General features: G+C 46.1%; 1 protein-coding gene across 1 annotated transcript in view; it reads right to left on the minus strand.

The window, feature by feature from the left end:
* The window catches only part of Veph1 (ventricular zone expressed PH domain-containing 1), a 117,681-nt gene that overhangs the window by 48,676 nt on the left and 41,980 nt on the right, over positions 1 to 27,025 (minus strand). The window contains exons 6-7 of the mRNA XM_013016183.1: positions 23,332 to 23,541; positions 5,959 to 6,179 (exon numbers count right to left, since the gene is read on the minus strand). Coding sequence (XP_012871637.1) covers positions 5,959 to 6,179; positions 23,332 to 23,541 — 431 coding nt within the window. The remainder of the gene's footprint in view (positions 1 to 5,958; positions 6,180 to 23,331; positions 23,542 to 27,025) is intronic.

Consider the following 27,025-nt stretch of genomic DNA (forward strand, 5'->3'; position numbering starts at 1 on the left):
TGTCCAGGACCTGTGCTTGTGCAGAGGGAAACTTGCGGGAGAAGGAGGATGCAATGACCGAGGGCCCAGGTACGGTCTTCTGTCTCTGATCACTCAGTAGGTAAGAGCAGAGATGGGCAAATGTGCCCTCACCCCGGGGTCCGAGTATTGGCCTGCCTGGGGTAGCATTTCTCTGAGAAGCACTGCCTCCTCAGTTTATCTATCCACCTGAATCTTCTAGAAGGGCTGGGGCCTCAGGGCTTGTTTTTCGCACGAGGCCTAGGTTCAATCTTCATCTTTTCAAGAAAACAAGCCAGCACAACAAAATGGAAGAGATGGCGTGATGACACGGGCTGCTCCTAGCCCGAGGGTGCCAAGACCCCACCCTCAGCTCCCATGTGCAGTTTATTTGTGCAAGGGCAAATCACTCAATCCTCATTTTTGTGAAATTAAAGTGGTACTCACGATTGCATTGCTGAGTTTCTAAAAGCATCATGCAAGGTAATAGATTGGACAGTGAGGCCAAAGAGAGAAAAATTCAAGTGGGAAAACCCGAGTCGTTTGCTTCCCGCTATGGACCCTACAGAGGGAGGTGTGTGCAGGCAAAGTGAAATCTGGAAGACAGGTGGTGTCTGCTCAAACCCCAGGAGCAGAGAGCACCCTGCCTTCACTGGGGGGCTTCTTCATGTGCTGACCGAAGGAGGCTGGTCCCATGGCCTGCAAGTCTGACTTTGGAACAATCGTACATCATGAGAGGGATTTCCTACAACTAGGCGAAAGTATTAAGCCTTGTACAAGGAAGGGCCAATTTTGTGTCATGCAGGTGCTCAGCTGTCTGCAGCGTGGAAATACAGAAGGCAAAACCTGCGTGAGCGCTGCACATGGCAGCAACATGAGTCGCTGCAGGTGTTTCCAAATGCACGTTTTCTGGCTTCAGTGTCTGCACTCACTCTGCTGCAGTCGGGTTTGAAACTGTGTACACGGGGGGCTGGTCTGAGTCATACCTCCAGCATTCTGGCCTGGAGGATGTGTTGTGTAAAATCACCTGTGCGCGTGCGCGCCCAGAACAAAACGTGAATGCTCACAAGGACTTGAGGGCATGTGTGCTTCACTTTTTTGAAGTTTGCTTTCTGGGGTTAGAGTGGCCCATGATGTTCAATGGAAAATTCCAGAAGCAATTCATTTGTTTAAAATTATACACCCTTTTGAGAAGCATGATGAAATCTGGCACCCTGCTCCACCTCACCAGGGACAAGAAATGTCCCTAGCCCACAATAACCACGTGGTATAGGTCATCGCCTGCTAGCTACTTCGTGTCTACCTTTAAGAGCAGTTAAGCTCCGCCTCCCTCCCCTTCACTTCATAGTGAAGGGAAAAAGCAAAAGGCATTCCAATGATATTCTGACAGGGCCAGAGAGACCAGGCTCAGATAGCTTCCATTGTAGTTGGAGGTCATAATTTTGGTCTATTTTATTGTTACTTATGGTTTGTTCTAACTGTTTCCAAGTTAATAATATGAAGTTTATCACAGGCATATGTGTATTGGAAAAAATCTGTCTGTCTGTCTATCTCTTATCATCTATCTTTTCTCTATCATCCACTTATCCATTATCTATCCCTGTCTATTGCTCTATCATCTCTTTATCATCCCTGTATCATCCATCTCTATCACCTATCTTTCCCCCACAACCTATCTTTCTCCTATTGTGTATCTTCTACTTATCTATCTTCCCTCTATCATCTATCTATCTCTATCATCTATCTATTATCCCTCTACCATACATCTATCTATCCATAGATCTAACTCTATCATCTACCTCTCTATCATCTATTATCCCTCTATCATCCGTCTATCTCTATCACTTATCAATCTTTCCTCTATAATATATCATCTATCTATCTATCTATTGAGAGAGTGCTTGGTACTAGGTACTCTTTGGGGTTTCTGGCCTGCCCTGGGAGACATGCAACAGAACCACGGTGCAGGAATGATGTCTCACACAGCTGGGTGAGCGGGTCCCTGTAAGCCAGAGGAGGGGAAGAGCAGAGATGTGGCGCTGGCTGCAGGTCAGCCGGGCAGTGGAGGGAATGTACTCCCCACCTCACTCACTCCATCCTGTCCTCCAGCCCCAGGGCTTCTCCTAGTTTACTGCAGGAATAAGTCACGCCTCCTATGGTGACTAGGAAGACTAGTTTCCAGGAAGAATGACCCTATCCTGGTCTCTCTGGGTCAACAGAGTGGAGTCTTAAGTCACTAAGCATTCCCCATAAGACTGGAGAAAGAAATTATGCACCTTCTTGTTACCCAAACTGAGAAGATGTTCAGAATCCCCTATCAGAATATAAAATCAAGACATCATAGTAGAAAATAAAATCCAAACATGACAGATGACAGAAAGAACAAGGACCATGGTACGGCTGAAATACCAAGCCGCTGGACCCCGTCCCCCACCCCTCACTGGTGGGAGAGGGCTGGACTCCTGGACTCTAGAAGTCTGGGCTGTGTGGAAATGGGGTCCCAGGCGCAGTTCCCTTGGTCACCAATTTTCAGCATTGCCCCATTCCATGGAAGGGCTCTGCCCTCTCCCCCTATTCCCGGGGGGAGCACCGGGCACCCTCCCTCTGAAGCAGGCTGCCCACATCCTCTGCCCACACTCTGCAGAGCAGCCCAGGCCTCGCCTGGCCCTTGCTATGGCGGAGCCTACAGCAGGAGCTCCTGCTGGCGAATGAATGAATTCCTCAGGTATCTGAGGAAGGCATACCAGCCCACAGCGCTGGCTGGCCCACTGGAGGAGGATGGCCAGGGGACAAATGAATCTCTGGGGAGCTAAGCAGAGCCTCTCACCAGACTTAACCCTGCGGCTCCCAGAGGGGCCGAAAATGAAGTGGGGACCACGGACAAGGGAGGAACACACGGGGCTGTTCCAGTTTTCTTTGTATGTAGGTGACGTCTCAAGATACACCCCTTCCTAGAAAACTCATTCTGAAAAGCAGCTTTGTTGGGTAGCGTCATGGTCAGCTTGTCCTAGGCAGGGACCACACTAACCAGAGCACCCATGGCACTTATGAAGTCCTGAACCCACCATGTGCATTACCCCGCTCACAAAGAATCCGAATTCTCCTGTGTACACATGGCTTGCCTGAAAAAGTGGGAGTTCTTTTTTTTTTTTTGGGTCCGGTCGTGGTGCCTGAACTCTGGGCCTGGGCTCTGTCCCTCAGCTCTTCAGCTCAAGGCTAGCGCTCTACCACTTGAGCCACAGCGCCACTTCTGGCTTTTTTTCTTTTTGCTTATGTGGTGCTGGGGAATCGAACCCAGGGCCTCATGTATGCAAGGCAAGTGCTCTACCACTGAGTCACCTTCCCAGCCCCATAAGTGGGAGTTCTTATGTGTAATTTCTCTAATGAATCTATGTCTGTCTGTCTGTCTGTCTGTCCACCCTATCTATCCTATATCTATCTATCCTATCATTATCATATCACTATCATCTATCATATCTATGTATCTATCTATGTGTCTATCATGTCAACATTATCATCATAACTATGTATGTATGTATGTATCTACATATCTATGCATCTGTCTATCTACGTATCTATGTATCTACCTATCATATCTGTCATTATCTTCTACCATAAGTACATATGTATGTATTTTATGTGTGTATCTGTCTATCATGTCGTTTATTATCATGTCTGTCATTATCATCTATCGTATGTATGTATGTATGTATGTATGTATGTATGTATGTATGTATGTATCTATCATCTAGCCGAGTCAACAGTTTAGGCTGGAGCATTACTCTTCTGTCCTTGTCCTCTTGTTTCCTCATCTTGTCTCACTCTCTTTTCCGGTTTCTCGTTTACTTCCCTATCTCTTTCTGTCCACAGTTTCCATTCCTCACAGTTCCCAAGCCCATTTGGGGTCTGGGCTTGATCTCCTAAAACTTACAGCAAATTGCTCTCAGTGCCTGATTATAGCAGCACACTGGTGCCGGCCATTCACCCGGTAGCAGCCAGGCGCCACGCTCTCTTTCCTGGCCTTGGCAAACAGGGGATGGCTAAAGACCACCCAGCAGGCTCTGTAGGATTTGTTCAGCCTCAGGTGGGACAATTCCCTCCCCCCTCCCCATCTTGGCAATCCACAAAGGTGGCTGCACCCTTTTGTTTCTCCAGAATTAATTTCAAAGTCCAAATGCTCTGCCCTGGCTGTCCTGTGACTTAGTGTCTGTTGGTTATTTCTTTGTTACAAGGTGATTTTTGTTTTTAATAAATACTTTCACTAGCATATATTGGTCATCTAGGTTGGGGGGGTTGTTGTGACATTTTCATACATGCATACAATGTCCAGTATGTCTGGACACACATTTTACTTAGATATAAATAAACACTTGTTAGAATGGAGCAACAGGAAAAACACATTCTCACCTGCTGCAGCTTGAGAATCTGTTCTATTCAGCAACATTTGGCACAAAGAAAGTTCACTGCTTGTTTTCTCATTCTCTCTGGGAGGCTAATGGGCTTTCTTTGAACACTCAAATAGTTTTGGCCTCAGGTCTAGAAATCTTGCCTGCTGAGCTAGTGTCACATTTGTAAATGAGATGACATCTTGTTTTGTATTTTATCATCTTTACTTCCCTTCTACATCTCTTCGCTTATTCTTTCCCTCTTTAATTGTAAGGATCAGGTTTTGCTGTGTGCTGTAGACAAAAGTATAGACCTTTCTGTCTTGGGGGGTACAGATGGAAATGACTGGGACTCAATGGTCTCTGTGACAGCCATGGAGGTGGGGGGGGATGATGGAAGAGAAACCCTAGCAACCCACCAAGGGGGTTGAGCAGCCGTACAATGGCTTGGAGGCTCCTGCCCCTTGATTAGCATCCATTAGATGGAGAGTGACAGGGAGAGGGGGTGCAGGCTGAGAAGTGTTTTGAGTGGATATAGTGAGGCGGAGGTGGCAGGGTGAGGGGTGACCTTTATTGTGTGGTGCTGGGGGTAGAATTACTGGGGGGGTGGGGCTTACACAGGCACAACCTGTCACCCAGGCACAGTCCCACGGCCCTGCACTCCCTCCTTCTTTCCTACCTCTCTTCTCCTTCCCTCCTTGCTTTCTGTTTTTAGTTCCTTCCTTCTCCTTCCCTTCTCCTTCCTTCCTCTCTTTTCTTCTCTTCTTCCCTCCTTCCCACCACCTCCTCACAACTCACACCCATGGACACTGTCATGTCCCTCCCCATCTCCCCTGACTCCTAGCTGATTCTCCTCAAGACAGCTTACGAAAGGAGGCCAGAGACCAGAGCAATGGGCTCTGAGCACATCCCACCACGCTTAGGAGCTCAGGAAGAGACGGCATAGCCTACAGGATAAAAGCAGTGTCTTCAGTGGCTGTCCTTCCCATAACCTAACCCGAGTCACTCACGGTGACACAGGTCTTAAACAAACCTGCTTCTGCACATGCAGTCTGCGTTTAGTTCTAAACATCACCTCCTCCAAGTCTCGTCTGATCTCGGCTCCCTTTCAGACAGAGGAAGAGGCTTCCATTCAGCATGCCTGAAGTTCTTTGAAGCCACTTCATCAATAACCTTCCACTACTGTCAAGTTAGATTTTTCTAATTATTTAACTATTTATCTCCTTTATTAACAAGCAAAGGCGAGAATATGTTCAGTCTCTTCACATATTGTGTACCTGGTGCATAATAAGTACTTATCAAATGCTTGCTGAAGAAATGAAGAAGTGTTGAACAGCATGACTAGTGTACTACACTCTTACTACTTTACCGTATCCTGCATATCTTTTATCGAGTAGGTAGTAAAGTTCTGGCATATGACCCAGCTGATCTAGAAGTTTCTCTCTGCTTGGATGTGGGCTTGGCCTTCCTTGGGGCGCCCCAGCCCATGGGAAGAGGAGTCTGCTGCCAGGGGTCGGTCTGCATGTGCCCAGCCCCTCCCTGGCGTGGGCCTGGGGCCCAGCGGGTCTCTGCTCACCTGCTGCCTTCCGCCTTGGCAGCTCCCAGTTGTCGCGAGAGGAGCCTGGCGATGGTGGCGAAGCTGTTGCTCATGCGAAAGATGTCTCTGCTATGGGGGCCGAGGATGGAGGAGAAGGCGTCGGTGATGCTTTTGATCTCCAGCAGGAGGAGGTGGTGGGATGAGTGCTCAGCGCTGGCCAGCTGGCTCACCAGGGGCGGCAGGCAGCTCCTTGCTCGCTCCTGAACGCACCGAGAGGGGCAGAGTTTAAAACATATTATCTTTAAGTAGTTGTACCAAGGGGTTCCAGCTCAACATGTCAGATTATGAGTACAATGCTTCTTGATCAGTGTATCACCCCGTCCATGGTTCCCCCCACCTCTCCTGACCACCCCCATCCCATTTCCTGGTTCCCTGCTCACATGTGTACACTGAATATTATGACTACATTCTTCTCCCTTCTCCTCTCCCTTCGTCTCCTCCTCCCACCCGGACAAAACATGGTTTAGTTTCCTGCTATTTTGTTACACTGTTTGCATGTTTTCTCTCATATGTGGAAGTTAGATTTAAATGATCAACACCTGTAAACACTTCCGGGGTCATGTGTATTGGATTGCCTATGCTTTCACTCAATCACCCAATAGGTATGGTATGCCTGTACCAGACTCTGGATGGCACAGGCCAACCAGAGGGCGTGCTTGCCTTGAAGGAGCCCCGTTTACTTTAGACTTCCCTAACAGTTAAGATGCCAGCCAAGACTCCCAGAGAGGCCTCCTAAGTGCTCAGTTACTGGGGCCTGGCAAAGAACTGAGCATTCTCCCCTGTGTGTGTGTGTGTGTTTGTGTGTGTGCTAGCACACGCGCACGTGCGTGTGCGTGTATGCACATGTGCGCCCCAATTAATTGAGTCAAACAAAACTGACATGCCAAAACATGACCCTACAAATGAATTATGTGGTCGCAAAGGAACTCTGTACTTACTACAAAGAAAATTCTAGCAGTGGAGTTTCCTAGTCTTTAGTATGTGGTTTTTAGAAACTGTTTAAAAGCCACACAGGTAGGGCGCTGGTGGATCACACCTGTAACCCTAGCTTCTCAGGAAGCTAAGATCTGAAGATCAAGGTTCAGAGCCAGCCTGGGGAAGGAAAGTCTTATGTCCAATGAACCACCAGAAAACCGGAAGTGGAGCTGTGGCTCCAGTGGTAGAGTGCTAACCTTGAACTGAAGAGCTGAGGGACAGCACCCAGGCCCAGAGTTCAAGCCCCATGACAAAAAAAACCAAACCAAACCAACCAACCAAACAAACAAAAAACCAAGCAAGGTAGCAGTGGCTTACACCTGTAATCCTAGCTAGTTAGGAAGCTGAGATCTGAGGATCATGGCCCAGCCTAAACTGAAATTCCTCTATTTATACTAACTTTTTTGGTCAGAGGCTAATCTCAAGTTTCAGTCCTCCTGATCTCGGCCTCTAGAGTAGCTAGGATTACAGGCATGAGATATGACACTTAGCTCCAACATTTAAAAAAGCCAGGCCAGGGCTGGGAAGGTGGCTTAGTGGTAGAGTGCTTGCCTTGCATGCCTGAGGCCCTGGGTTCAATTCCTCAGCACCACATAAGCAAAAAGAAAAAAGCCAGAAGTGGCACTGTGGCTCAAGTGGTAGAGCGCTAGCCTTGAGCTGAAGAGCTAAGGGACAGCACCCAGGCCCAGAGTTCAGGCCCTACAACCAGACTCTCCCCCCAAAAAAAAAAGCCAGGCCAGTCACATACAATGAGACGAAAGGGGGACACTCTTAGGGAAGGAACAGAAAGGCACAATTCCCATGTGCATCTGATCATACAAAATAATACTTATTGAAATGAACTCCAGGAAATAGTTTTTTCCCTATATATTTATTTATTTATTGCTGTTTTTCTTTCCTTTTTGTCCTGTATGTTCATTTGTATGTCTTTGGTAAAGCAATTAAAGGGCACAGAAATGGAGGACAGAGGGTGAACAAATGCAGCAGTGGTGCTCACTACACACTGTTGAAAATGAACTAGACGGGCTGGGAAGGTGGCTCAGTGGTAGAGCGCTTGCCTTGCATGCCTGAGGCCCTGGGTTCGATTCCTCAGCACCACATAAGCAAAAAGAAAAATGCTGGAAGTGGCACTGTGGCTCAAGCAATAGAGCACTAGCCTTGAGCTGAAGAGCTGAGGGATAGTGCCCAGGCCCAGAGTTCAGGCCCCACGACCGGAACCAAAAAAATAAATAATAAATAAAAATAAATAAAATAAAATAATTTAAAAAAAAAAGAAAATGAACTAGACAACTTGTGGGTGGGGACAGGAAAGATAACTGGGAGAAAGAAATGTACTCTTTACCTGACTTGTGTAACTGTAACCCCGCTGTATATCACCTTTATAATAACAACATCTCTCTCTCTCTCTCTCTACACACACACACACACACACACACACACACACATATTTTAAAGTCAAGCCACAGTCACGTCATTTACTTTTTTAGAAAGTTTCCTGCTGCCCTATTAGGAACTGTTCCTGGACTAGAGATGTGTGAGGCCCTGCACTGAAAAAAAAAAACCAAAAAACGTAAGTAACTCTCACTATGAACACTGGCAAGGCCTTTCTTGGAAGCATCTGTCCTCGTAAAGGTGGGCTGGCTGCATGGGTATTTGCTGACATAGACATAATTCTGGATGATCTTTTGGCAACCTCACTGAGCTGAAAGGAAGATTAATCACAGTCGAGGAAGAAGAAAAATGGAGACTTTTCTGGTGCTGACACAGGAATCTGGGCCACCCTGGCACGGCCTGTTCTCAGTCCCTGGGCGCACCTAGGAGCCTCGTGGGGTAACAGCTGGAGCTTCTGGAGCACAGAGTGCAATGCTAGTGCAAGAACGGGGCGAGGAGGTTCTCATTTCTTCCTCAGCCCCAAGGTATTTTGTCTCTGGGAGCCAGAAGCTGTGGAGGCTGTGTTCTTCTGCCATCAGACGCCCCACCTGAGGGCCTGCCGCATGCCTTCATAGCGAACCTGACACCAAGCTGTTGTTACTGTTATTACTGTTATTGTTATTATTATTACAACCACAACAGCAGAGCCACCCAGAGCAATCTAAGCACCAGCTTTCAGTGTTCACTCATGCAGCTCTCAGAGACGCATGGACTGCTGCCATTTGTCAGGAGGAAACTGAGGCACGGGTAGAAGGGTCCCCCTTGCTCCAAGTAACATGTGCACCCCCTCCCTGAGACTGTCCCTTCTCTCCCTGTGCCTCTCCCTCACAAACCCAGGCCTGCCCACCAACAAGCCAGCTCCTCTTTCCCCATGGCTTGGGCCTGCACAGGCATAGTTCTCCTTGCTGACTTGGGTTTGGTTTATTACACAAACATCGTGCACACTCTGGAAGTAACAAATAGAAGGGCTGTTCTCTAACCTTTTGGCTTTAGGACCCCTTCTTTGCTTAACTTTTATTTATTTATTTTGGCTGTAGTGAGATCTGAACTCGGGGCCTCAGGCATTGGAGGCAGGCACCCCACCACTGACTCGCGCTCCCAGCCCTCTTCCTTCCTCAGGAAATGTCTGCCCTGCAGACATTTTGTCTGTCTATGGGCATTTACCACATTGGAAATTAAAACTGAGAGATTCAAAAGAATCAGCACACTCTTAGAAGACAAAGAAGCAATGCCTCTATACCTCTTTATATTGATATAAAATTATATAGATATGAAGAAAAAAGTATCAACAATTCACTTGAAAATAACAATAAACCTTATATATTTTAAATCCATGACATATTTTTAAGAAAAAAAGTCACATTTTATATTTTCTTTCGAACTACAACAGAGTGGACCCAGGGCCTTGCTCCTGCTAGGCAAATGCTCCACCCCTTTCATTTATATTTTATTCCTGAGGTAAGATCTTGCTAACTTTGCCAGGACTGGTGTGGAACATGAGATCCTTCTGCTTCTGCCTCTTGAGTAGCTGGGATTACAGGCATGTGCCCACATGCCCAGCTTAAAAAAATTCCTATTTTCCAAAACAACTATGGGGCAAGGAGAGTGGTCTCTTTATTCATTTGTGCAAATCTCTTTTGTAGCTACCAAAATGGACACCAGCTGGATTCTCATATCTGCTTCTGTATGTGGGGTTAAATCTGGCCTTAAGCTGGGGAAAGAAGGCCTATTATCCAAACAGATGTGTATATATTCTTGGATGCTGCATCAAAACTCAATAGGTAATAGTTTCTTAGAACTTGGTTGCAATGTGAAACATGAATTAGCATTTTGGACCGAGCTCCGTTCATGTCTATGGCTCCATTTTGTTCTGTGTATGATGTTGGTCATCTGGGAAAATACTTGCTTGCTGTTAGGCCGGACTTCCAAAGCCTGCGCTTCACTAGATTAACCCCACACCACAAGTTTATTAATGGTGCCAGTCCTCGGATAAGCACTGGGAAGCCACTTTTAGACCGGTGGGCACAGATGGTCCCAAACTCACATTTTCATTTCCCCATTCATGTTTTCTCTGCGCTATGCACCTGGCGTGCTGTAGCCACCTTCCAAATCTGTGGGCTCAGCAAACAGCAGATCACAAAGGTGCAGAGCAAACACGGCCCATCTGTACAGCCCACAGTCAGATCTGGTTCCCATCAGTGTTCCCCAAACAATACAGCGCAATGCATGTAAGGAGCTGAAAATCATCTAGAAGTGATTTAAGGTAGACAATGACTTAATGTACGCTGGTGACATGCAAATACTATGTCATTTTATACAAGAGAATGGGGCATCTGGGTTTTGATAGCCCTGGGGGTCCTGGAACCTAACCTCATGGATCCTGAGGGAAGAGGGAGGTCATGTTAGTGGTTTTGGCTGAAGTAAAAGGCTTATTTCATATCTTTAACAGATAATATCTACCAAATATCCAGACTCAATAATTGTGGCTATCTACTGAACATTCAAGTAAAAACTATTCTGTGAAGGAAATAGCTAGTTGAGCTACTAGGTCAAAGTCACAAATATATATATATATATATATATATATATATATATATTTTTTTTTTTTTCCCTTAAGGCAACACTGTATTTCAAAAGTTCTGGGCCAAGCAATCCACACGTACTTGTGGCTCACGTTGTAATCCTTAACTACTCAGGAGGTTAAGATCTGATCATCACAGTTAAAAAGCCAGCTTATGCAGAAAAGGCCATTTGAAATTTATCTCCATCAAAAAGTCACAAGTAGGGCTGGAAGGTGGCTCAGTGGTAGAGCATTCGCCTTGCATACTTGAGGCCCTGGGTTCGATTCCTCAGCACCACATAAGCAGAAAAAAAAAAGCCGGGAGCGGTGCTGTGGCTCAAGTGGTAGAGTGCTAGCCTTGAGCTGAAGAGCTGAGGGACAGCACCCAGGCCCTGAGTTCAGGCCCCGCAACCGGACCCCCCCACAAAAAAAAAAAAGTTACAAGTAGAGGTGTAGCTCAAGTGGTAGAGCACCAGCCTGGAGTGGAAAACATCAAGAAAGATTGCAAGGTCCTTACTTCAAGCCCCAGTACTAGCACAGAAAAAAAATGAAGAAAAAAGGTGTTGTGTACTGTCTATTTAACCTCAGAATATTACAATATGTATACTCAGGATGGAGATTTCATAAAATCATCTCTACTACTTCATCAAACTAAGTCAATTCTGCAAAATCTTGCTTCTATTGAAGTACGCAAGCCAGTAAGGTCCAGCAGCCCTGGGATCCATACATTTTAATCAATAGATTTAGTTCTTGAAAAAATATACCTTGCAAACAAGAATAAGACTCTTCTGGTCTTAAAATGCCAGCATAAAATGTGCAAAGCTTGTAAAGAAAGATGTCTCAAATGTTAGTTTATCATATTTAAGGGTTGGACAGAACACACAGAGTGTAAACTGCCTGGAATCCTGTTTTATGTGCTAAGGTAATCCAAACAGACACAAACCAGTATCTATTTTAGGTACAAGTCACCTAATTTTGAGTTTTTTTTTTTTTTTCCTGAGTTTGAACTCAGGGCCTGGGCGCTATCTATGAGCTTTTCTGCTCAAGGCTAGCATCTACCACTTTTTTTTTTTATTTTTTTTTTTTCTGGGTCCGGTTGTGGAGCCTGAACTCTGGGCCTGGGCGCTGTCCCTCAGCTCTTCAGCTCAAGGCTAGCGCTCTACCACGTGAGCCACAGCGCCACTTCCGGCTTTTTTCTTTTTGCTTATGTGGTGCTGAGGAATTGAACCCAGGGCCTCAGGCATGCAAGGCAAGCACTCTACCACTGAGCCACCTTCCCAGCCCCACTCTATCACTTTTAGCCACAGCGCCACTTCCGGTTTTCTGGTGGTTAATTGGAGGTAAGAGTCTCACTGGCTTTCCTGCCAGAGCTGGCAGGAAAGATCCTCAGGTCTCATCCTCCTGAGTAAGTAGGATCACAGGCGTGAGCCACTGGCCCCTGGCTGATTTTTTAAGATAGCATTCCAAAAAGTGACAATCTTCAATCACACTTCAATTGTTTTCTATATTATCCTGGGGTAAATGAACATATTTTCTACCCGATGATTGATAAAATTGACTTTAAGCACAGACATGCTTCCACACCCTAATTGATCACTCAGTCAGATGGGGAAGGAAGTCTTTACTCCCTTTATTATTTTGACTCAGTTTGAGGGCGTCAGGAACGCAGTCTCTGGGGCACGTGGCAGGGTAATAAATCATGCCTAGTGAAAAACGCTGTCTGCACAAAACAATTTTAAAAAGTAAGTTCCAGTAATAAAAGTTAAGAAACAGCTGATGAGAACAGATGTACCCTTTGTTTTGTATAAAACTCGGATTTTGTAACAGGATAAAAAGTAAGGCTGAATTGGAGTCAATTCAGCGCAACGTATATGGCACAGAATACTAAAGAAATCCCACTCGTGTAGGAAATCCAGTGAGGTGTTATTTTTTTCCTTATTAAGCAATATGACACAGACTTACTTAAATCTGATTCTTACTATATATCTTCCTCGAAAAGAAGTTTGGATGAAATGGAAGTATGTAGAAGCTGGCCTACTGTGTTCAGTTTCTCAGTAAATATGTCAATAGTGAGTTATTAACTTGAGAATTTAATAAACTTAGTAACTTAATGTTGACTTTATGTATTAATTTAACTTCATGCTCTTTGAGGCAACATCATGTTTTCACTTCATTTTGGTTCATTTCTTCTTTCCTTTTTTTTTCAGGTTCCTTTAAAAATACATATTAAGTAGTTGTACAAAGGATTTTAAATTCCACAAGTCAGTTTTCATTTCTTATTTCTTAAGGTGCAAAACTGCTGGACATGAACTACTATCAAATCAAATTTTCCCATTTTAAATTTACCCCACAGAGCATTTATTCAGTGTGGCCGTATTTACATTTCAATACCTGAGTCCCTTCCTTTGTGCTAAGAGTTTATTTTCCAGCATTTGTGCCTTGCATGGATCCTCAAATAGATTTTAAAGCTTGTAGCAGTCTAGTTTGAGCCTTGAATGCAGTGCTGTTTTGTGGATGGTAAAAGGTTTAGAGGTGGTGTAGTTCAGATTTTCTTTCTACTCACCCAGGGCTTGGGAACGGAGCCTCTTAAAGGTAAACCTTTTGTGTCGGCTCTAGGGTCCCAGACTGGATTATTCTGAGCCGGAATCTCCCACCCCTTCATGCAAATGACCTCTCACTGATTACCCAGAACAAAGGTCCCACTATTCCCTTTGCTTTAACTAAGCAAACTTCTTGAAAGAACATAGGGAACTCAGTATTGAAAAATATCTTGAGAACTTGAAGCAGCAGCCTGGTGGTGATTAGACAGTATCTGTTTAACAAATGTGGTATAATTATTGAGCCGGAGAGAAAAGTAACCACAGGCCCCTGGCTAGGTATTCAGGGCCAGAGCTGGTTGGTTTGAGGAGAAACAAAGAAAGAGACGGAGAGAAAGAGAATTGCTTCTGGAATAAGGGAAGAAGTGGGCAAAAAGCGTGTGCTCATTACTGCTCATTAGAGAAAGGAGCAAAATGACAAAATTTACTCTAATAGAAACTGGATTTTCATTGTGATCTGCCTTAACTGCTTTAGGGAAGAGAGAAGTGAAAGAAAGGAAGAAAAGAGGGAGAGAGGGAGGAAGGGAAGGAAGAAGGAGGGAGGGAGGGAGGAAGGGAAGGAAGAAGGAGGGAGGGAGGGAGGAAGAAGGAAAAAGGGAGGGAGGAAGGAAAGGAGGGAGGGAAGAAGGAAAGAAGGAGGGAAGGAAGAAGGAAAGAAGGGAGGGAGGAAGGAAGGAAGAGAGGGAAGGGAGGGAGAAAGGGAAGGAGTGAGGGAAAAAGGGAAAGAGGGAGGGAAAAAGGGAAGGAGGGAGGAAGGGAAGGGAAGGAGAGAAGGGAGGGAGAATGGGAGGGAGAGAGGGAGGAAGGGAATGGAGGGAAGGAGGGAAGGAGGGAGAGAGGGAGGAAGGGAAGGGGTGGAGGGAGGGAAAGGAGGGTGGAAGGAAGGGAGGAGGAAAGGAAGGAAGGAAGGAAGGAAAGAAGGGAGGGAGGGAGGGAGAGAGGGAGGAAGGAAATTGCTGCTAATGGGACCGATGCCTAACATCATGGCTGTTTTTTGAGCAGGTCTTGCTTCCTGCCTGGTGCACAGCTGGACCACATCTGGGTATTGTAGGCTTCTTCTCAGAGCTGGGATAGAAGCAGCATGCCACAATCCTCAGCTGTTGGGTGAAGAGACATCTGTGTATATGCCCAGGCTAGCCTTAAACTGCAATCCTCTTGACCGTCTTAAGCAGTTAGAATGGCTGTGTAAGTCACTGGTACCAGGCTAAGGGTCTTCCCTATAGAGCGTTAGTCCAGACCTTATGAACCACCACCAACTCCCCACAAAATAAATCAAGGCTTACATTTGTGATAAGCAGACAATGAAGGCTGACATATACCAGTCCAAAAAGCATTCATAGCTCTTCAGAAAACGGGTGGGTGAACAAATGTCCAATAAATACCATGTGGAAAATGAAGTACGCCACCCGTGGGCATGGACAGGAAGAAGGAACTGGGGGAAAAGTGAAGGAAGGGGTGACATTGTCCAAAAGGCAATGTACTTATTACCTGATTTACCAAATGGCAACTCCTCTGTCCAACACTTTAATAGTAACAATAGAATTATAGTTAAAAAGTGTTTCTGCCTTCAGGTGCTCTCATCCTCTGTTCTGGCAGTGAGTTGTAATAAGGCCTCGAGGATGGTGACATTTGTCTGTCCCAGCCTGCAAGGAGCTCTGGGAATTTGATTAGCCAAGTAAGATTTTAAACAATTCCATATGAAACTTGAGCAAGAGGAATGGGCTTCTATGTTTCCCCTGACATTCTGTGTGAAACCATCATAGAAGCGGAGGTGGGGAGAGAACCCCAATAGCCATGCACAGGAAGTGTCAATATATCACAGTTTTGCCAAGAGAGGGAGAATGTCAAAACCACCCAAACAAAACAAACCCAGGCATCAGTGTTCACACCTGTAACCTGAGATCTGAGGAACGCCCCTTCAAAGCCAGCCAGGGCAGAAAAGTCCCCCTGTGAGACTCTTATCTCTAATGAACCCCTCAAATGGAAGTGGCACTGTGGCACTGTGGCTCAATTGGTAGAGCGGTAGCCTTAAGCACCGAGAGGGTCAGGGTCAGCACTCAGGCCTTGAGTTCAAGCCCCACAACTGACAAACAAACAAAAAAAGAAGCCAACAGCCTCTCAAAAGGTAGCATCTTATTTCTCTTTGCTCCTACAGTGCCCACATAGAGAAAGTGTGAGCAATATCCCTAAACTTGTGTATTCCTAAGTACTGTTTACCCTGCCCCAGCCAAAGATGCTGTTTTGTTATGATAACCACCAGTGGGTTTTCCTGTGGCGTTTCCACCAGTGTGCAGGTTGGGCTGTGTTCACTGATTCTTCACATGAAAATGAACACATCTCCCAAAGCAAGCTCCAGTGGTGTGTGTGTGTGAGCACGCCGTGCATGTATGCACACCTGTGGGCCAGGCCAGGCACCTGGGGCATGCACCCCTGGGCATGGACTTCCTGTCACTTCCGGGGTCCATGCGTGTCCCCAGGGAACTTGAGTTGCAGACTCTGCTGAAATGGTGGGTGATGCCGAGTTGCTGTTCTTGGGACTGCGGCTGCCTTCAGGAAGCAGATCCTGACACCCAGTAGCTATGACACAATCCAATTTGTCTGCAGACCCCGCCTTCCTCACAACCAGCTGCTCCTGCCACCAGCTCTCTCTGCACTACAGTTGGCAGTGTCTGTGTGCCACTGTTGTGTTACTTGGATGGGACCTAATCTGGGACACACCCCTGGTGAGAAGGAGCCTGCACTGTGGGATAGCGTCCTAGCATCCTGTGTCAGTGTCCTAGCATCCTGTGTCAGTGTCCTAGCATCCTGTGTCAGTGTCCTAGCATCCTGTGTCAGTGTCCTAGCATCCTGTGTCAGTGTCCTAGCATTGGGTATCAGTGTCCTGGCACCATGTGTCAGTGACCTAGCATCATGGCCCAGTGTTCTAGCACCATGGGAGTTGCCAAGCTTCCCCAGCCTACAGGGAGTTCTGAGGCTCTCAGTGGACTGGGTCAGCTGGAAGGCGCACAGCTGACTGTCACTGGACATTTTGGATAACCGTGACAGCACATCATTTCATGCACAGCACTCTCCACTACTGACGGCACTGTCCATCCTTTTACTGATGCGGCTCTTGACACTCTGCAGAGTAAGATTACAGTTGTGTGTCTACACCACCGAGGGAAACAAAATGCTCTCCCCAGATCACCTGGGCAAAGTTAGAGAAGGGGAAAGCTGCCTGCGAATGGATGAGGAGTGTGGGCATGCAGCCCCAGTCCGCTGACCAGCCCATCTCTTGTCCTCCCTTCCATTTTCACCCTCCACACCCGGCAGTAGAAACTCAGGGTTTCCAGAAGAGTCAGTGCCTTTTCCCAGTGGATGCTGGGGTGTGGTCCCCTGGGACCCTCTCCTCTGCCCCTACACATACCTAGCCTACAAGCCACAGTTATGATGCCCTTCCTACTCCCACCTCTACTCCCCATGCACAAGAGGCACTTTCTACTTTCTCCATCCATCCCAAGATTCATAAACAGCCAGCATCAAACTAAATCTGTCTAGCCTGTACATCTCCCTTGCTTCCCCTGCCCCCATTTGCTGTGCATATCTTTAGGTCTGTGGCTATGTTTTTCTCCTCTCTCTATTGTGATTTCGCCCACTGAATTTGTATCTAGAAAGAATCAATTAGCTATTCAGCCCTTACTCCTTGAGAGATGGAATAGCAATATTTTTATTTGGAAGTATATTTATGTATATTTGAAATTGTTTTGTTTTTCCCTTCCACTTGGAAATTTGGCCTTTGTATTATTGTTATTAATATTAATTATTTTGGTGCTAGTCCTGGGGCTTGAACTCAGGGTCTGGGCACTGTCCCTGAGATTCTTTTGCTCAAGGCTAGCACTCCACCACTTGAACCACAGCACCACTTCTGGCTTTTTCTGTGTACTTTATTGGAGATAAGAGTCTCTCGGACTTCCCTGCCTGGGCTGACTTTGAACACAATCCTCAGAGCTCCATCTCCTGAGTAGCTAGGATTATAGGCGTGAGCCACTAGCACCTGGCTTAGTCTTCAGTTAGCGTAGAATCTTTTTTTTGTAATATAAAGTGTTGTTATTTTCAAAGACTAGGGGTGTATAGCTCAGTGGAACAGTGAGTCCTTAGCATACACAAAGACTTGGGTTTGATTCTCAGCACTAAGAGGAAACCAAAATTATTTTCACTGTAAAGAAAAAGAAAATCTTTCTCAGTCAATGACAATTTTGTGGTATTAACTAGCAGCCAACTGGCACCCATCAGTTTGAGAAAAATGAATCCTGACGTCATTGAGTCTACCCAAGTTTTCACTAAACTCTTTATTCGTGGGGATCTATGGTCCCACATCACTGGTGGGCTCTTCCCCAGGTTCTCCATTTGCAAGTTAAACGTGTGAACCGTTTCCCCCAGGATGTTTTCCCAGCAGCAGGATGAGAGCAGTAACTCGCTCTTCAGTTGCCTTTGTCTTTTCTTTCCTTTTCCTCCTGGAACTGATTTTGTAGGTCTGCCGGATGTCAGAGAAACATGACCTGGGCAAAACTGTGGGTCACTTCTATACTTAAAAAGCATCCATGACTCTGAGCCCAGAGAGGATGTAATAAATACACCCATGTGCTGGGCCAGCATATTCCAGCCAGTTAGAATAACAAGGGAGAGGGCACAGGATTTAACGCCTGAGATGGCAGTGCTGGCGCCAGGGACGCGCCATTTGATTCTTCACAGGTGCAGCCCGGTGGTCTCCAGCTGAGGAAACACAAGCAGCCCGCAGCATCCTTGCCTGTGCGAGGAGAGCATTTGCTAAGCACTTTGATGCTGCCAACCCTCATTTCCACTCTGTACGGCTGCGGGCTCAACGTCTGGCTTCCAGCTCAAAAACAGAGCACTCGATACTCGCTGGTTTCTGCCTTCTAATAGATCAGGCCCTAATGAGGATGGAGCTGTTGACCTAAAACAGTTTCAGTGCACTCACTTGAGACTTAGGTAGAGGGACAGATCGTATAAATTCAAGGCAGCCTCTAAAAAAAAAATCAAATCCTTCTAAAGAGTCTTTTCCACGTTGGCCTATTTGTTAGGAAGAAGACCAGCCTGATTACCACACCCTATTGTGTGGGCCAAGGCCTTGTGCAGTGAGGGGAGAGAGTCCAGGCAGCGAGGGGAGACATCAACAAACAAAAATGCTAAAACCTAGTCAGAAGTGGGGTGCCGGTGGCTCAAGCCTGTAAACTAGCTATGCAGGGAGCTGAGATCTGAGAATCATGGTTTGAAACCATTCGAAGGCAGAAAAGTGTGCAGGACTCTTATGTTCAAACAACTAGCAAAAACCAGAACTGAAGGCATGGCACAGAAAAGAAAAATAAGGATGTGACCCCACACTTCTGGCTGGGAGATGCTCCCCCCTGCCCACCCCACCCCCAATCATCTGCACAGCTCAGCTCACTGTTGCTGTGCTGCTGTCAGCACATGGCATAGGTACTGCCGAGTGCTGACTGTGAGTTCTCTGGGGGTGACAGTGAGAGGGACCCCGAGCAATTACCAAGCTTATTTCTGCTGTTGGCTGAGGGCCCTCCACAGCAACCTTCTCATTTGAGAAAGAAAACAGGCACTCCTGGATTTTTGCTATTTGGGGGATGTGTCTAATAAAGTACTAGTTCTTATTTTGTGAATTTGCCTCAGCAGAGCATCCCACAGGAGTAGAGTAAATTCTAGAGAGACGGTGAACTAAATGTGACCTTCACAGTGACCTTCGCAGGGCAGAAAAGAGCATCTCAAGGGTGGGGTCACCCAGTCCAGCATGGTTCATGGATCCTTCCTGCTGCACTTGCCACCCAGACGATGAGCCTTCGATACAAGCACAGGCTCGGATGAGGCCTGTGGGTTATTATAGAATCTCCTTCAGTGACACAAGATCCTCCCAGCTATATTAATCATGGCTCTATTTAAATTTGTGCAAGGAAAGTCGCTGAGCTCCTTTGGGGAGGGTAGAGAAAAATAAGGATGTATGACTACAGCTTTGTTTTGCTGGGCAAAACAGAAGAAAAAATTCTGGTGCCATTACCAAGCTGTCGGAAACCATTTGCCCACCCAGATGGGCCTTGATTTGAAAGACAATCACACCCAGTCTGGTTCTTGGAGCCAGACCTGCAATTCTTATGCCAGGCTCAGGCAAGCACAGAAGGTAAGACATAAGCCAATTAATAACTTTCCAGGCTGAGTCTGCCCTGTGGCTATCTCTGGACTGATGGTCCCATATTTTCTTAAGGACCAAACTGTGGGGGTTTGTACAAGCCTGTCAGCAGGTAGCAATCAGCCCCAGATCATATATATTTTACAAATTGGAGTGAGTTTCCCAAAGTCAAAATGATCATTTTGTATTTCTAAAATCTTTTAAATCGTCGTAGGAAAAGTAGCTGATTCTTTAGAGCTCTGAACATAACTGAAATGTACTCAGGTGTCAAAGAGACAGACTGTAAGTCAAGTTAGCTTTCAACAAAGATGGTTTAAGAGAGGAGAGAGGGCCTGAGCTCACTAGGGCCCATTTCTCATCCCACACTCTGAGAACACCATGTCTCATATTGCCTCCTCCGGTCCCAGGGTCCCCACAGAGACTGTGGTGGGGTTTTCAGGACAAAGCTCCCGCCCCTTTCTCTACTATCATTTCATCTTCCATGGATATCCAGGATCCCATACTGGACTTCACTTATGCCCATCTCTCAGCATACCTCAGAAACTCTTGTTTCTAGAGAGAATCTGAGAGAATCTAGATGGGCTGAATAGAAACATACTTCCCCTCCCCAGGGTTTTGGCCTTTTCATATAGTTTCACAACGTTTTCTTTATATAGTTGAGCATGTTCACTCAAATAAAGCAGAATTTAGCAGCTGCCTAGACAACTACAATTACACTTGAGACATATGAGATTTAGAATTCCTTAAAGCTAAAAGAAAGGCTTTAGGATGGTAAGACTACAAGAATTGGAAACAAAAAAATAAGGGCCAGGGTGGCATTCCTTCTGAGTAGAGAGGTAATTTTGTACTTCTAAGCACAGGTCATTTTATTAGACTGATCCTAAATGAAATGGAATGACAGAATCAAAATAAGAGCCAGAAGAGAGGTCATCCCATGTAAAGCCATCACTTTTGAGAGGAGAAAGATCCAGTGAAATGATTTGACCTGCTGCATAGCAAGTATTGCTTGTCCTCATTCTTTCTGCCCATCTCTCTTGATTATCTGAGCTATGGCCAGCCTAATGGAGATGAGACATTCCCGCCTCCCTTGCAGCTAGATATTCAGCTTTGCTCTAGTTAGCCAGTGGGATGCAAGTGAAGGATTGTGCATGTCTGTCTAGAAGAGTCACTCTCTTCTTCCCCAACCCTGCTGGTTGAGATGCTGACCTGATGGGTGGACAGGGTAGCTGACTTGGACCATCTTGTCATGGTTGCCATATGCTCTGGGTGTTTTTGGAGCTGGGAGAGCAACTACATAGAAAGAGCCTGAGCTCTGAACTGACTGCCTTCTAGACATAACACTTGAGAGAAACAGATGCTGTAATTGTTTAAAGCACTGTTGCTTAGGGCTTTGTGCATTGCTCTCAGCCAAACCTGTTCTACAGTGCTACGTCAATAGTGTAGCATTCATATTGCATTAGGTGTCACAAGCCATCTGGAGAGGGCTTAAAGTAAATAGGAAGTGGGTAAAGGTTTGATGTAAATACTGTACCATTTTATGCAAGGTATTTAAGCACTTGCAGATCTGGGCACCCTCTGGGTGCTGGTGCCAATCTTCTGAGAACACAGAGGGAAGACTGAACTCCTCAGGCTATGTGAGTCCACCTCTCCTCGCTCTGCATCGGCTGGGAGCCACATGCATGCTGTCAGTACCACACTGCTCTCTGAGCTTTGCCTGCGTTCGGGCGAGCCTACAGCGGTGCAGCTGCTGTGGGTAGACTGCAGTGGGCAGTGGGCAGTTAGTCACTCCCAGAGCTTTCACACACCTCAGTGAATCATCAATGTGTTTGCAACAAAAGGAGATGCATTGAAGTGCAGACAGAGTAAACACTTCCAAGAGTCCAGGCTACACACCACGGACACTGATTTTTTTTTTTTCTCCTTGCAAAAATCTGAAATGCCAGCTGTTTGAGTCAGGCAGCTGTTAGCTTACACCAGCCTCCTTGGCACTAAAGATACCAACAGGGGAAATCAGGTTCAGGAGGCAGCCAGGGCATATGGCAGGGGTTCCCCACAGCAGAGGTAGAAAGGGGTTCTGCTGAGCAGCTGTGCCCTGTGAGACCCACGTCACATGATGCCGGTGAGACCCATATCACATGACAGTCTTAGGCTGTGTGGGAACTGGGCTCCCCACCTCCTTCTGGGAGCTGGACAAGACCTTCCATCAGGTGGAACCCTGGGAACCACAGGGCTGAACACAACTCAGCCGGAAGAAGAGAAATAGCACCACAGATGTGGGTTTCAGACCAAGTCTGAAGGTGCGTGTGAAGTATAGTAGTGATGTAGCTCCAGCTGGCCTTGTCTGGGTAAGTCATGTCACCTGCCTGGGTTTTATTTGTTGGTTTGCTTGTCTTTCTTTGACACAGGGTCTTGCCATGTGTCCCAGGTTGGTCTTATGCTCACAGTCCTCCTGCCTCAACCCCTTGAGTGTGGGATTATAGGCATTTACTACCATGGCTGGCATGGTACCCTTTTGGCAGTACCAGCGTTTGAGGCTCCAGGCCTATGTTTGGTAGAAGATGCTTGGCCAATTTTTCCCTCTGGGATTTTAGCTATTTTTTCAGATAAAGTCTCCTACATTTTACCTGGGCCTGGCCTTTGACTGCGATCCTCTTGGACTGGGATTGTAGCCATATATCATGTCTGTCTTGTTTGTTAGTATAGGATCTCAGTGACACTTTTACCTGGGTTGACCTTGAAGTTCAATCCTCCCATCTCTGCTTCCCAAGTAGGTGGGATTATAGGTGTGAGCTATCATACCTAGCTAACCTTCTTGATTTTTAATTGTGCTTTAGGGGACTGAATTTAGTGATCTATGACATTTCCTTTTAAAATCTTAGCAGTGTTATCCTTGTCTAATTGCATACAAGTAAACTAAATGAAAATCTTCTGTCAATTATATATTTGTTTTTGTTTAAGAACACTTAAAATCCTAATCCCCTACATAAAAAAGTCATTAGAGAGGAAACGTATTTGTGTGTGTGTGTGTATGTGTGTGTGTGTGTGTGTGTGTGTGTGTGTGTGTGTGTGTGTGTGTGTACATATTCAAATTCCCAGAAGCTTTCTTACATGCTTAATCCCTAAGGCTCTGACAGAATCCTGCTGTTCTTGCTGAACGATTCCATTATGCAAATATTTAGGCTGGAACTTTGACATCCACAAACATTTACTTCACTGTCCTGAGTCACATGATCCAGAGAGCTCAGAACATACGGAGCCCAGGCTCCTACTGACATGAAAGCTACGGGCTCTCATGAGTCCACACCTCTGTGCTCACATGCGGCTAAGTGGAGCTCCATCCAGAAAGGAGATGAAGCCGTTTATGGGTTGTTACTATTCTAAAGTGGTCTTGAATCAGTCTTAGGGGCTCCTCATCTTAACCCTCCCTCTTCCTTTTTCTCCTCCACATAAGCTATGAAACCCTCACTTCCAATCCCTTGAGGCAGATGCCACGAAAAGGTCTGAAGAGGTTTTAAAAGAAATTTGGGGACTCTAGAGCTCTGGCAGGCCACTGTGCCTAAGGAACTCAGGAAAACAGAGGAAAAAGCCAAACTCACTTCATCCACACGCCCGACAGCTCCGTAGATCCTGGCCGTTTGTCCGATGAGGTAGGGGAATTTCTCGCTGGTCTCTTTCAGCATTGGAAGGAAACTGGTCAAAGCCAGCGGCTCATAGCTGGCTATCTCTATAAGAATGTTCAGAATGGCATCATTGTGGGCTGCGTCCTTCAAATGCTTGATGAGGAAAGGAACACCATTCTGCACCACCTGCAGACAGAGAGGAGATGAGGAGGGGAGAAAGAACAGACAATTAGAGAAGCTTAATTAAATCATAATTCATTTGAGAACCAACACTTTGAGTATTACATATGAACTCAACACATCCAGGATTATTACGCTCACAGGAACTCAGGCAAACAGGGAATGTAAAACATACAATAAAATCTTCAGGACTTGCAGTTTCTTTCTTTTCTTCATCTGGGCCCAGCTATGGAAGAATAAAGCTTACATCATGCTTTGAGGCTGCTACTCATGAACCAAGATTTCATATGGAGGAATGTTCCATTTCTTCTACCAACTACAGGAGCGATGATTTAGAGGATAATGGAGATGTGTAAGAAGCTTTTTACCCAAAGCCTTCAATTTGGGAAAATACTGTTGAGACAGCTCAGCAATAACAACAGGAAAGCTCTCCTACTCTGCCTTCAATCTTCCATTTTGATCCAAGAAAATAGCAGTTGGATAAAATTACTAAAGCAAAATGATATTCCCATTGCCCTGACATTTCTTTCTAGATTCTCAAATGCTTTTATAAATGTAAGATGAAATAATTCATAGGAAAACATGTGATTTGGGGGTAGAATAAAGTCACTACATTAGTACATAGACTTATGGTATACTGAGAATTTAAGGAATTGCTTTTTCTACTAAAATAAAAGAACTAGGAAAGAAAAAAATCATAGAAAGTTAAACAAGTAAAGAAAATGGGCCAGCATGTTTGTGTTAGGATTATTTCTTTTGTTTGCTATTGGTTGGCTCTTTTTTTTTTGAGGGGGGTTGTCCCTTTTTTTGGTAAGGTAGCTTGTAAGTGTAGTTCAGTGTTGGAATTGAATCTGGTGTACTGTTTCCCTTCCATAAACAACACGATTATTCATTCAGGCAACGGGGGTGATTCCCAGTCCTGTCCCTCCTATGCCAGTGATCACCAAGGCCTGTCCATTCCCCTTGCCCGACACCCCACAGATGTGTCCACCCACCCTCTCCCCCATTTCCCCGCTCCTCCTCCTTCTCCCATCCACACACATCCACTGAGCCCTTTCTGTAGCACCTGGTGTTCTAGGTGCTGGGGTTATTAGAGCTGCTTGCATATCCGACAGGATTCCTTCCGGACACAAGTGACTGCATCAGGGCTGCACGGTTACAGAAGGTAACCCAGTGCAGGCTGGAGGCTCGGCGAAGGCCCCTCTGTGGGGACATGCACTGAGACCAGGATCCCACAGCCTTGCATGTGGACAGTTCCAGCGCCCCAACAGGTCCTCTGCTGTCCGTCTTGCCTGTCCAGTGCCCTCCCATCCTGTGGTCACAGTGGTATCCCTTTCCTTCATGATGCCCGCGTCCACTGCAGTCCTTGCTGTCCAGACAGAAGCTTGGTCCCGCCCCCTCACACTCAGCCCCGCCCACTCCTCTCCTCCTCCTCTCTCTCTCTCTCTCTCTCTCTCTCTCTTTGCATCCTAGCTCCTCCAACAGTGTGCTTCAATTATACTGTATTGCTCCAAAAATGGAGCTCACCCACCAAGCTTGCTCTTGTGTCTCGCTGGGGGCTTTTACTCATCTGATTTGTTCTACTTGGGATTCTCATTCTCCGGAGAGCTCTCAAGGCCTTCGATGAACTGGTCCTTCCTGAAAGTCTGTGGCTGTCACCTTTCTGCCTCAGTCCAGCTTCCATGGAGCCCTTATTGGCTCTGGGGTCCTTGCACCTCCTTCTCCTCCTGCCTCCCCTTTCTCAGCACTGGTTTGGATGCCTGTGATTCAGGCTGGACTGAACTCCAGCAGGCCGAGAATCATGGTGATTTTGTGCTTGTGGGTTCCCAGTGCTTAGCACAGCAGATGAGTTGATAAATATTGAGGATTAATCAATGGAGGGGAAGTCTAAATAATTTTGTAGGGTGACATTTGAATAAAACATCATTCTCACTCCACAGCTGAGTGATTGTAGATGTTTAACATAAACAACATAGTTGAAGGATGAACAGAATTATTGTACGTATGTATAGATTGAACTTCATATTGGGACGGGTACTCTGGGAAGGAAAGGATGGGGCTGGTTTCCAGGATGAATCTGCAGTTCTGTGAGGCTGCCTGTGCCTCGGGAAGCGGCTGTGTCCTGCAGGGATCCCTGGCACCAAGGTAGAAGCCACAGCCAGCTGCTCTGGGTCAGGCTCACACCCAACCCGGGACTATTAGAAACGGAAAATGCTCACGCATTTCCTGCCCCTTCCATCCAATTCCACATCCCAATCCTTGCTATGTAGATCATGTGCCTGGAAACCATGCTTAACAGGACATGAAGCTCTAGCCATACTAGCTAGCTTCGTTACTGAGTCTGAATGCCAGCCATACACCCCAAATCTTGCAGGACACTGTTGTATTGTTTATACCTTAAAGAAAATAAGGAGGAAAGAAAGAAAGAAAAAAGAAAGAGAGAAAGAAAGGAAGGAAGAAAGAAAGGAAAGAGTGAAGGGAAAAGAGAAGGAAGGAAGGAGGGAGGAAGTGAGGAAGGAAGAAAGAAGGAAGGAAGGAAAGAAGGGAAAGAAAAAAGGAAGGAAAAAAGAAAGGGAAAGGAGAAGGGAGGAGAGGAGGGAAGAGGAGAAAAGAGGAAGGGAGAGGAGAGGAGGGGGGAGGAGGGGAGAGGGAGTCTGGAAAAGGGTCTCTGATATATACTTTTGGGCACCACTGAATCTGCAGAAATAGGAAAGGGCAGAGAAACTGAGCCCATAAGCAAAGTAATAATAGTTTTAGATATGAAACCTGATTTGGTTATTTTGCTGTGCATTCCTAATAACACTGATAGAAAACAGCTATTTCTTGAAGCTTATAACACACACACACACACACACATACACACACACATACAGAGGAAAAGCAGTGCTCTGGGCTTAGGATGGATTGTTCTTAGATTGTTCTCAGACATTTCCTCAGGCTGGTGTCCTTAGAGCTGCCTGGTAGGAATTGGCTTCAAATCTCAGAGCAAAGTCTGGAGTCTTCTGGGAGCTGAGGAAGAATGGGAGCTCACTGGCTGGACAGGCATACCCTGCAGCCCCAGGGAGTGTGGCTGTTGCAGTGACCTGGGCTGGAGATAGAACCCAGGCCTTACATATGGCAGGCAAACACTCAGCCCTTGAGCTCCACCCCTAGATCAATATTTTATTAGATGAGCTATTGACCCTCTGATCTTGAGGGTCCAAAAATCTAGAAATAAAACCTGAGAAGTGGGAAGAGAGGTTTTGTTGTTGTTGTTGTTCGCATGCTTGAATCTTGGATCAAGCCTCATCTGAAGTCCTGTTTGACTTTTCTACCACATTGACTGTAGATAGCTTCCATGATTGGAAGTCCTCTGGCTTGGGCTCTGTGTTCCTAGTAACCACCAATACCCTTATCATTTCAATCTTTCATTTAAATACAAAAAACAGTGGATGTGCTATCTAGAAAATGAGGCTTTGCTCTCATTATGGGCTGATTTCCTCACAAATGA

Source organism: Dipodomys ordii, unplaced genomic scaffold (genome assembly GCF_000151885.1).
Source record: "Dipodomys ordii isolate 6190 unplaced genomic scaffold, Dord_2.0 Scaffold30, whole genome shotgun sequence".
Taxonomy (NCBI): Eukaryota; Metazoa; Chordata; class Mammalia; order Rodentia; family Heteromyidae; genus Dipodomys; species Dipodomys ordii.